Raw genomic sequence first — 12,641 nt, forward strand, 5'->3', positions numbered from 1 at the left:
AACAACAGGTTATGCAGTCTCTCTTCCCAGATTGGACCCAGCTGGGTTTCTGGAATACTCAAATAAAGGCACATCATGATGCCTTAAATCTTTCTGGAACAAGGCAGGGTATAAGTAAATAAATAAGGCAGAAAATACAAAAGGAGATAGTAAAAATTTCAAATGTTTTGACCTTTTATGAAATAAATAAAATTATGACCAACATTTCAGCATTTACGAAGATCATGGCTTAGAGGCCATGTTTTTATTTCTTCACAACAGCCCTTTGAGATCAGTATATCATACCCATTTTATAGCTAAGAAATCAAATTACATGTCCCAAATCATACAGCTAATAAAAGAGAATTCAAGAACCAAATCTTTGTATATCTGACTCCAAATCCTACCTAACCACTAAACTGTACTGCGACTCTAATACAAACACATACTTATCAGGAAAGGGACAACAACAACATAGTTTCAGGACACACTAAGCTGAGCACTGTTTGGAGCTCTGATGTCTGTGACTGTTATTATGACTGTTTTGAAAAGGGCTCTGGCAGCCAGGTAATGAAGAGCCCAAAAAATATGGCTAGTTCTATAAATGTATCAGCAGTTATTACTCTGTGATTTCTTTTCCTGAATTTCTTTCCTTTTTAGTGATTTCCATTTAATCATGTCTTTTGCCCATGTTCATGGTCCCAAATTCCCCTCCTCCGAGGCCACGAGCTTACACCCTCCATCTTGAGAGATGACTTTTGGAACTAAGGTGGTAAAGGAAATAAATGCTTTCCTCAGGAAGTCTAATCCCACTGGAAAATCTGCCCTACACTATGAAATTCACAGTAGTAAATAATTTCAAGTTTAAAGCATGTCCTGTGGATACTGTAAAGACTTGTCTTTGAGTTTTTATTCAAAGTTGTCATTACTTGATATGCTGATAATGTTCTTTGTACCACTTTACCATGTGGGGAAGTGTTTTTCACAGAAGGAAAAGGAATTGAGTGATCCAAATATCCATCAACTGATGTATGGATAGCATGTGGTATAGCGATACAAAGGAATATTATTCAGTAATACAAAGGAATGAAGTACTGATATATGCTGTATAAGGATAAACCTTGAAAACATGATAAATGAAAGAAGCTAGTTACAAAGGACCACATACTATATGATTCCATTTATTTGAAATGTCCAGAATCAGCAAATCTATGTATAGGGAAAGTATATTACTGGTTACCTGAGGCTGGGTGGGATAAAGGGATAATGGCTAAGGGGTATAAGGTTTTTTCTTGGGGGAATGAAAATGTCATAAAATTGTGGTTAAAAAAAAATTGATTATGGTGACAGACGCAGAGCTTTGTGAAAATATTAAAAGCTACCAATTTATATACTTTGAATGAACTGTTATGGTTAGTGAATTACTATCTCAACAAAGCTGTTAAAAAGATTTAAAAGGCCAATGAAGAAATATTAGTGCTTTTTAAACAAAAGAACACAGGAGAAAAATCCATAACCAAATTTATCTGGAGAGGCAGCGTGCCCCGAATAGCTAAAAATATCCTGAGAAAGAAAAATGAAGTTGGAGGCCTCATGCACCCGACTTTAAGGCATATTATGAAGTTACAGTGGTCAAAACAGCATGGTACTGGCATAAAGATAGATATACTGACCAACAGAATCGAACAGAGTGTTCAGATATAGACCCTCTCATCTATGGACATTTGATCTTTGATAAGGCAGTCAAGCCAACTCACCTGGGACAGAACAGTCTCTTCAATAAATGGTGCCTAGAGAACTGGATATCGACATGCAAAAGAATGAAAGAGGAGCCATATCTCATACCCTATACAAAAATTAACTCAAAATGGATCAAAGACCTAAACATCAGATCTAAGACCATAAAACTTTTAGAAGAAAATATCTTATCAAACTTATAATAGGAGGCGGTTTCCTAGACCTTACACCCAAAGCACGAGCACTGAATAAATAAATAAATAAATGGGAACTCCTCAAAATTAATGCATCATTAATTTTGTGCATCTTTTGTGCATCAAAGATCTTCGTCAAGAAAGTAAAAAGACAGCTTACACAATGGGACACAATATTTGGAAATGATATATCAGATAAAGGTCTAGTACCCAGAATATATAAAGAGATTGTTCAACTCAATAACAAAAAGACAACTCAATTAAAAATAGGCAAGGGACATGAACAGACACTTCTCAGAAGAGGAAATACAAATGGCCAAATGGCACATGAAAAGATGCTCAACTTCCCTGGCTATTAGGGAAACTCAAATCAAAACCACAATGAGATATCATCTCACACTCACCAGAATGGCCATTATCAATAAAACAGAAAACGGCAAGTGCTAGAGAGGATGTGGAGAAAGAGGCACACTTATCCAAGGTTGGTGGGAATGTCAAATGGTACAACCACTGTGGAAGGCAGTGTGACAGTTCCTCAGGAAGCTAACTATAGAATTGCCATATGATTCAGCAGTACCATTGCTAGGTATCTACTCAGAGGACATGAGGGCAAGAATACAAACAGACATTTGCACACCAATGTCTATAGCAGCATTATTTATAATTGTCAAGAGATGGAAACAGCCAAAATGTCCATCAACAGAAGAGTGGCTAAGCAAGCTGTGGTATATACATATGATGGAATATTATGCAGCTGTAAGACAGAATAAAGTCATGAAGCATGTAACAACATGGATGGACCTTAAGGACATTATGCTGAGTGAGATTAGCCAGAAACAAAAGGACAAATACTATATGGTCTCACTGATATGAACTGACATCAGCAAATGAACTTGGAGAATTTCAGTTAGTAACAGAGACCATAAGGAGATAGAAATATGGTAGATATTGGGTAATTGGAGCTGAAGGGATACAGATCGTGCAACAGAACTGATTGTAAAAATTCAGGAATGGATAGCACTATCCTACCTAACTGTAATACAATGTTAGAACACTGAATGACACTGAATGTGAGAATGATAGAGGGAGGAGGCCAGGGGGCACAAATGAAATCAGAAGGAAAGATAGACGATAAAGGCTGAGATGGTATAACCTAGGAATGCCTAGAGTGTATAATGATAGTGACTAAATGTGCAAATTTAAAAATGTTTCTGCATGAAAAAGAACAAACGAATGTCAATAATGCAGGGTGTTGAAAATAGATGTTAATTAATATTTTAAAACTTTAACATATGTGTGAGACAAGCAAAAAATGTTTATTTGGTACAAAATTTATATTTTGACTAGTGCATTTCCTAATATAACTTATGTGGACAGCTTAATCGAACTCCATAGTACTTGGAACTTTGCATAGGGCATGAGATTTTGTAGGTTTGTCCAGAGTAATGCCCAGATAAATCCCAGAGCAATTTGATAAGTGAACAGGGAAGTATTTGCAGAGTCCCCTAAGGGGAATGGTGAGAAAGGGGAAAATTCAACTTCCCCAAGTGGAGAATTCTTGATATTCTCACAGGCAGTGGGGACAGCCAAAGCAATAGGCGGAGCCTTCAATCGTGGGGTTTGCTCATATGAAACTTAATTGCACAAAGGACAGGCTAAGCCTATTTAAAATTAGGCCTAAGACTCACCCCCAAGAGAACATGTTTTTTTTTTTTTAATTTTTATTAATTAAAAAAAAATTACAAGAAAGGCAAACATTCTTAACATTTGCTCATTCTGTTCTACATATATAATCAGTAATTCACAATATCATCACATAGTTGCATATTCACCATGATCATTTCTTGCATCAATTCAGAAAAAGAAATAAAAAGACAACAGGAAAATAAAATGAAAACAGTAAAAAAAGAAAAAAATTATACATACCATACCCCTTACCCCTCCCTTTCATTGATCACCAGCATTTCAAACTAAATTCATTTTAACATTTGTTCCCCCTATTATTTATTTTTATTCCATATGTTCTACTCATCTCTTCACAAGGTAGATAAAAGGAGCATCAGACACAAGGTTTTCACAATCACACAGTCACACTGTGAAAGCTATATCATTAAACAATCATCATCAAGAAACATGGCTACTGGAACACAGCTCTACATTTTCAGGCAGTTCCCTCCAGCCTCTCCATTCCATCTTGGATAACAAGGTGATATCTACTTAATGCATAAAAATAATCTCCAGGATAACCTCTCGACTCTGTCTGGAATCTCTCAGCCATTGACATTTTGTCTTCATTTCACTCTTTCCCCTTTTGGTCGAGAAGGTTTTCTCAATCCCTTGATGCTGGGTCTCAGCTCATTCTAGAGTTTTTCTCAATCCCTTGATGCCGAGTCTCAGCTCATTCTAGGACTTCTGTCCCAAGTTGCCAGGAAGGTCCACACCTCTGGGAGTCACGCCCCACGTAGACACGGGGAGGGTGGTGAGTTTGCTTGTTGTGTTGGCTGGAGAGAGAGGCCACATCTCCAAGAGAACCTCTTTTGTTGCTCAGATGTGGCCTCTTTCTCTCGGCCAACACAGCAAGCAAACTCACTGTCCTTCCCCTATGTGGGACATGACTCCCAGGGGTGTGGACCTTTCCGGCAACGTGGGACAGAAATCCTAGAATAAGCTGGAACTCAGGATCAAGGGATTGAGAAAATCTTGACCAAAAGGGGGAAGAGCGAAATGAGACAAAATAAAGTGTCAGTGGCTGAGAGATTCCAAACAGAGTCAAGAGGTTATCCTGGAGGTTATTCTTACACATTAAATAGATATCACCTTGTTAGTCAAGATGTAATGGAGAGAATGGAGAGAATTGCCTGAAAATATGCAGTTGTGCTCCAGTGGCATGTTTCTTGAAGATAATTGTATGACGATATGGCTGTCATAGTGTGACTGTGTGGTTGTGAAAGCCTTGTTTCTGATGCTTTTTTGTCTACCTTATCAATGGACAAGTAAAACATATGGAATAAAAATAAATAATAGGGGGAAGAAATGTTAAAATAAATTTAGTAGATTCAAATGCTGGTGATTGGTGAAGGGGAGGGGTAAGGGGTATGATATGTATGAATTTTTTTCTGTCTTCTTTTTATTGCTTTTCCTGAATGGATGCAGATGTTCTAAGAAATGATCATGATGATGAATATACAACTACGTGATACTGTGAGTTATTGATTATATAACAAGAACGGAATGATTATATAAGAATGTTTGTGTTTGTATGTGGTTATATATCATAAATAAAATATAAATTAATTAAAAAAAGGAAGGGAGGAGTAAGGTGTATAGTATGTATGAATTTTTTTGTCTTTTTATTTCTTTTTCTGAATTGATGCAAATGTTCTAAGAAATGATCAGTAATAAAGATAATATTTTTGTCCACAATTACCTTACTGTTTTTTTTCCAATTGGCTAAGAACATATATGGGAAAAAGTGTGTTGATTATTGAGACCCCTTAAACACCTAAACAATTTTAAAAACTAAAGAGAAAGAATGAAAATATTTTCAGGAATAAATACATTAATCTTTATTCAGCTATGACAGACTATAATGTGCACCAACTCTACAGGAAGAAATTCTAACTAGACATAGAGAAGGAGTTCATTCATGTACTAGAAGAGACTTTTGGGAAACAATCTGAAATCTTCCTAAGGAACACTGGGCAAATCCATGTAGAATGAATCAGGATGTTATAATCCTAAACTGTTGCTGAAATCCCTGCTGTGTAAAGGGATGATCTCAATAAGGGGATCTGTACATCATTTAAATTTATCAGAAGCAGTTTTGCTTAACTGTTAATCTTGTTAAAATTAACTAAAAAAAACTAAAAATTTTTTTCACAAAAAGTTTGCCTCAGGAATAAAAAAATTGTGAGCTAGGTTAAGGGACTTGGATAAAGTGAAAAATCTCATTTTAAGATTGAAGCCAAATCTCTTTCTTTCCTTCTTTTGTAATCTGGCTAAACCCCTAGCCACTGAAGGATTTTAACCTCATTTAAGATAAGGAAAGGTGTACATAAATAAGATATAGGTAATACTTCAATGAAGCACTTCCTTGATGGGAATCTTCGCAGCACCGAAACACAAGTTTCTTGGGCACGTGGGGGAACAATGAAGAAATGACTATTTACATTGGTCAAATATAAAAAATCAAAGGAATCCAATCAATAATGAATGGTAAAGTTCCTTGAAAACTATAAAGTACTATCTAAAATAAAAGATATTGCTATTGATGATGAGTTCTAGCAACCAGCAGAAATCTGACCTCCACATAAAAGAATTCCATTATTTTGCCATAATAATTCACCTACCATTTAATATTTTTGGTTCTGTTAACATAAACTGCTATAAGGGTCCTTGCTGAAGTGCCCCCCCTCCCACGTACTTTCCCCAAACATGTAATATCTATTGTTTCATTATATCTTCAAAAGTTTCTACATAATCCAGAAGCTATTAAAACAAATGCAAGACAGTTACCACGCACAAATGAAAATAAGACAAACGTACTCTTTCTGGATTAAACAAACTAAAAACTATGCCAGTCTGAGGCATGGTCCATAATCTTATGGTAATAGTCTGGATTTTAAGAGGTTATTCTATTCAGTTTTGTTGATATTTTATTTCCTTCTGTTTTAGCTCAAATAGAGGACAAGGGGCAAAGAGACCAGAACACAAAGATCTGAGACTGGAGGAGGAGGTAGGGTATGGGAGTGATGGAGAAAGCCCAAAGTCAACTTAACTTCTTCTAAACCTGGTCTTATTCTTGATGTTTCCTTATTTCCAAGGAAAACGTGTCAGTTTTCACGTAGAAAGTTCTTAGCTTTAATTTAAAAACTAGGATTCTCACGTGTTATTTTGAACTACAACTTAAGAATAGTAGCAGTAACACAACATTAATAACATCTAATATTTATTGAGCAGTTACCATGTGTCAGGCACTGTTATAAATGTTTTACAAGGATTAACATTAATCCTTACAATAACCTAGCGAGATGGGTACTATTATTATCCCTATTTTACAGAGGAGGAAACTAAGACACGAGAAGCTAAGGTCACAGAGCTAGTAAGTTGATGGAGTTTGGAAATAAATCCTGAAACTTTCCCTTAATGGTGCAGTACTTTTCATACTGATTCTGCAGAATTTTTCTTGATCTTTTGTCCCTCCCATGTCCACAGCAACTATACTGGATGACTTTTCCTCTCAATGTGAAGGAGTTGTACTCATTCTATCTCTGCATTCCTTCGAGTATAATAGAGGACCTATCTCTTTTGCTGTGCTTTGCATGCTCTCCTTTTCCATCTTCTCAGGAATGTTATGCTATCAATTCCCTCTTTCCTCCTTCTATATATGTAACAATTCCCTCTCACAGCTACATCTTTCCCATGGATATTTAATCTATTTTATACCTTAAGACTCCACCTAAAACTTCTTTGTAAAAAGGATCTTGCTGCTAGAACAGTGAAACCTCTTTGGCCCTAAGTACATAAAGTGCCAAAGAAAGTCTCATAAAAGGAGTCACTACATATATAACTAGGGTATCAAACACAACAGACCATGAACTGGCTGTCACACATATAACTGTGCAAAATAGTTCTAACACTGGAATTACCAATATTTTCAGAAACTAAAGCCCATATATTCACCAAATTCTAAGCCGTTCTGATAATTTCGTGTATGCTTTACAATTAAGAGTGCTGCTAAAACTGTGAAGCCAAAAAGAAGAGACTTCTTTAGTGTTATTGTAAATAACCAGTAAATCTGACAGCATGATTCTGTGTTACTAGGTCTAGACTGGGGAACAGTAGGGAGGAGGAAGCAACAAATGCCCTAGCTACAGCTTTTTTTTTTAAAGAGCTAAAAATATTGCAGGACAAATACAGAACAGTAAGTAATACTTAATGTTTTTATAACAAATTATTCATAAAGGAGGCTTGACCTTCTTCCCCACCAAAGGGGGAAAAATTCCCTTCAAGATGAGGCATTTAAAAAAATAAGATGATTTCTCGGTTTCATGAACTCTACTAACAGCTGTTTACATTAATTAAAGGTTTGGTCTCACAGATCTGGGTGAGTGAGTGTGAGTGTGGGTGTGGGTGTGGGTATGGTGGCCCAAGCTAAGAAACTCTTGCAAGCACAGTTACCTGGGATACCCTTAAGAGATGCCTGCCTCTTTTCTGAGGGCACCCCATTATCCCTCCTGCTTAGAGCTCTGGGGCATCAACAGCAGACACTGCTACTGCTCCTGGGCTGCCTACAACTCGAATGTGTTATTTAATTTTCTAACTACTATTAAGACCTCTAAATCATTTTGTGATGCATTGGAATGAAAGATGTTCCATGAAATTAAGTTTATTATTCGTATTATTATAGTTCCCAAGCCTAAAATAAAGCAAAATTATAACCACATAAGCTTCAAAGAGAAAATCGGAAGGCATGGGCGTTTTAGACATTGCCAAGCGGGCCGGAATGGCCCAAGAAGACGGGGGTTCGGCCCGGCACCCAGCCCTCGGCCAAGAACTCCAGCTCATCCAGCACTAACTACTGGCCCTAATCCTCGGGTCGGCGCCCGCCGCCCCAGCACCTCTCCCCGGGCCGCGCAGCTCCCTGGGGGTTGAGGGATTCGGAGTCGGACCTGACTCCCCTCGGCCTCTCTCGTCTTGCCTCCACAGGCTGCCTCTTTCCCGGCCCCCAGGCCTCGTTCTCCTGCCTCAAGCTCTCCGCCTGGTTTCTGATCCCTTCGCAGGCGCCTCAGTTTCCTCCAAACCGGTTCCTCCCGTTTCCCACCTTGACTTTTATCCAGAACGAAACTCGTTCCTCCTCGGTCCCTCAGGTGGGGTACTGCCCTCACCCCATCCTCTCGGGTCCGGGACCCTCCAAGCCAGCCCAGGTCTCCTCACCCTTCCGCCACTCCTCACTCTGCCGGGAGCGCCCGTTCCCTCAGCCTGAGGGTCTCGCTTGTGACCAGCAATAGCTTCTCCTCCACTTCCTTTTCCCTCAGCCTGGACCGCCCCTCGGCCGCCTTTCTCCGCGGCTAGGGTCTCCTTTCCGCGCCCTTCTTCTCCGGCCGGCCCTCGCCTCGGACTCTCCGGCCCGGGGCCCCCCTCCCTCCCCGTGCCCTCAGCCAACCCTTCTCCTGACCCCGCCGGCCCCCGCGCGCCCGCCGCTCACCCGCGGACTCCCCGGTGTTGATCCAGTCCGGGTTGGCGATGCTGGCGATGGCGAAGATATCGGCGGCCAGAAAGAGACATCCTGAGATGATGGTCAGTTTATCCATCTCCCCGCCCCGCTCCCCCCACCCCCCGAGCCCCGGGCAGGCCGCGGCCTCACGCCACCCGCCCCATGGGCCGCCGCCGGGGCCCGGAGTCCCCGCGCCGCGCCTCGCGCCCCCTCGGCCCCCGCGCGCCGCCCGCGCCCTCCGCGCGCCCGGGACCAGCAGCCGCGGCGCGGCCCGCACAGCCGGAACCGCCGCCCGCCCCGGAACTGCTCGGCCCGCCCGCCCCTCACCCGGAAGCGAAGCCGGGGCGCTGGCGAGTCCGGCGCCCGGGGGTCGCGGTGTCCCGGCTGGCTCCTTTCGGCGTGGGCGCTCGCATCTCCGCCTCAGCGGGTGATTCCTGCCCCCTCGACCCGTCCAGGCCCTGCTGCGGCGCGGCGTTCCCTCGGCTGCCCCCTCGACACTTCGCCCCGCGGCCTTGCCGACTGCCTCAAGCCCCTCTCGGCTCAGCCGTCCGGCTCCGGGACTCCACCTGGCCCGGCTCAGGCCCATGCACCGGCCTGGTCTCTTAGGGCCGGCCGCGCCACCTCTTTGCTTTTTAGCCAATAGTAATAATACTCTCGTTGTTGATGACTGTTTGGGCACAAAATACTGCGGTCCTTAGCCTTGCAGAGGGGGACGGGGGTGGGGTTTGAAGCCGCGGTTTTTCCAATTGAAGGCGGGCCCAGATCACCGACGAGTGATTTGGGGGTTGAGGGGCGCACGGCTCTTCTCACCTTTGTATTAGCTTTGCCTGTTGCATGTCAGTCAGCTGTTGGAATTGCCTCACTTAGAAAATAGCTATTCAGTACCTGCTGTGCGTCAGGCATCGCGATAAGCGTTGGGGGTATACTGCCTTGAACAAGAGAGGTGAGGATCCCGCTCTCCTGAAGCTGATATCTTGGGGGGAAGAGACCAACACGTGTGAAATTGATTTTTTTTCTTTTTACTGTTCAGCAGTTTTATTGAGATATATTCACATATCATACAAATCCATCCAAAGTGTACAAATCCATCCAAAGTGTACAATCAGTGGTTCATATATCATCACATAAGTTATGCAGTCATCACCACAATCAATTTTACAACACCTTCATTAGTCCAAAAAAAGGAAAAAAGCAACAAGAAAACCTGAACATCTCATAACCCTTATTCCCTATTATTATTATTATTTTAAATACAGAATTGATTTTTAAATAAAGATAATTTCAGGGGTGGATCCACTCATTAAATGGGGCTCACTGTGATGGAAGTGGGGGTGATATTTAGGATAGTGGGTTCTCTAGGAAGGTTACATTTATGCTATACGGCCAAGATCACAAAAGACCAGCCTTCAGAAAATCCGGGGCAAGACAACACTAAAAGGAACAACAAGTGCAAAGAACATAAGGGAGGGGGCAGGGGTGAGATTGGCATGCTCAAAGGACTGCAAGGTGGTCAGCGATGCTGGAGAGTGGTATGAGAACGCGTGGGGGAAGGAGGCAGAGACTAGATCTGGGGCTTTGAAAGGACCATGAGAGAGTTTGGATTTTGGTATTGATGGTCTTTAGCACAAGAGTGACATTTAATCTGTAAAGACATGGATGTGAAGATTAGATTGTAGGGGTGGGGGTGGCAGGTATGAAGGCAGTGACTCCAATTAAGAAGAAAATGAAGTAGTCAGGAGAGAGTGGTAGCTTTGGCTAGGGGGAGAAGAATAAAGATGGAAAGAAATGGACAAATCTGGATGTTTTGAAAGTAGAGCAAGGACTTGCTGATGGATGGGGGAGGAATAAAAGAAAGAGGACTCAAGAATGATGCCTAAGGTTTTTTGTTTGTTTTTGCTTGTTTTTAAAAGAAAATATAGGTTTATAGAAAGTCATGCAGAAAATAACTGTTCCCATATACCCCCCACCCTCCATCTTATTAATACCTTGACTCCTGTTTTTTGGCCTGAGTTTTTGGCTTGAGCAAACTGGTGTTTGTTGATACTATTTACTGAGTACTGTTGGGGGAGAGGCTTAGATCACATGGAAAAAATTAAGGCATTTGTGTAATTTGTTAGCAATACAGGTAATCTATCCATTTACGATTCTACTGTCTAATGGAAGTTTCCTTTTTTTTTTTTTCCATGTTGCATGGGCCAGATCACCATTAACCCTGACTTTGAATCCATCTTGCTTTCCCTGAGATTCCACCATGCAACAACCAGGAGACGAGGCACTCATTTCCCCCTTAAATACCAACTGGTTATCTCCAGAAAGACCCAGAAATGTGACATTTGTCTCTATTTTTGGAATGTCTACATGTCCACAAAACTCAGCAAGTTTCAAATTCCACCAATCCAACAGTCTTGCAAAATGTGCTTAGAGCTATCAGTATCACCACAAAGACTGGGTAGAGAGGGACGTGATTGCTGATCTGTAAGTTCCTGTCCAAACATTGATCTCTTGGGGGAAGGGGGAGGAGAATTTATTATTATTCTCATGCAATTTATTTTTCCTCTGCCACAGAAATTGGCACAAGAAAAATCAAGTATTCCAGGGACCCAGATAGAATGTGTATTACATTTCTGTGGGAGGCTTTAACTTTTTTCTTTGAAAGAAAAAGTACTGGAGAAGTTAAATAGAACTTCTTGTGTTTCTGTTGCCCAGTGATAGAAGAAATCCCAGCTATACAGAACTCAATTTCTCTTTGTCCCAAATAATGCCCACTAATGCTCACCACTGGGCAGTTGATGAGACTCCTAGGGTCCAATATTAGAACAGTTTGCTTATTCTAACTCTTGAGTGTTATGATGACTTAAGTCTTGTGTTTGAAAATACAAAGCATAAATTCCTCCTTCCACTACATTTCCCAGTCCCTCCACAGAAGATTCTGGATCTAAGATTAAAGCACAAAAACAAGCAGTATTGAGTTCTAAAAAAAATTTAAAACATTTAAATTAAATTAATGGCTGCACATCCTTACAGACAATAGTCATCTATCTCAGGGTTCCTACCAATTAGGTGGAGGATGGGAATAGAGGTGGCAGAGGCCAAATACACTGTTTGCAGGCTTCTCATTAATCCCTGTGTTTGGCCCCACATCTCATTCTTGCCCTCCAGCATACTTGGGATTTCAGAGGCCCAAGTCTCTCTCTCAGCTCTACAGCACTGATCCCCTCTATATCTCAGTCTAGATTTTATTAGGGCCTCTTCTTCCCACCGCCCGCCTCCCCCCCCCCCCCCCCCCCCATGGAACCCAACAGACTCCCAGAGTCAGGACCTCTGGCTTGATGATAGAAGCATCCCATTTTCTCATCCACCCCTAAGCAAAGTAGCTGGGGGTTTTCTATGCAGACAGAGAAGAAGCTAGGAGACTCCTTGTGGCAGACTGTTCTTGGGGACCCAGAAGAGCATAGAAGGCTCCCAGGAGGACCCTGTCCTGGCAGCCACATGTTGTAAGTGGCCGTTCTGTAGCT

The 12,641-nt window shown here is 41.6% G+C and overlaps 1 protein-coding gene across 1 annotated transcript in view; it reads right to left on the bottom strand.

Moving 5' to 3' along the window:
- Positions 1–9,245, bottom strand: part of MOSMO (modulator of smoothened) — a 105,158-nt gene extending 95,913 nt beyond the window's left edge. Inside the window, exon 1 of the mRNA XM_077141579.1 lies at positions 9,118–9,245. Within this exon, the coding sequence (XP_076997694.1) occupies positions 9,118–9,223 (106 nt within the window). The 5' untranslated portion in view covers positions 9,224–9,245. The remainder of the gene's footprint in view (positions 1–9,117) is intronic.
- Positions 9,246–12,641: the final 3,396 nt, after the last annotated feature.

Source organism: Tamandua tetradactyla, chromosome 23 (genome assembly GCF_023851605.1).
Source record: "Tamandua tetradactyla isolate mTamTet1 chromosome 23, mTamTet1.pri, whole genome shotgun sequence".
NCBI classification, from domain to species: domain Eukaryota; kingdom Metazoa; phylum Chordata; class Mammalia; order Pilosa; family Myrmecophagidae; genus Tamandua; species Tamandua tetradactyla.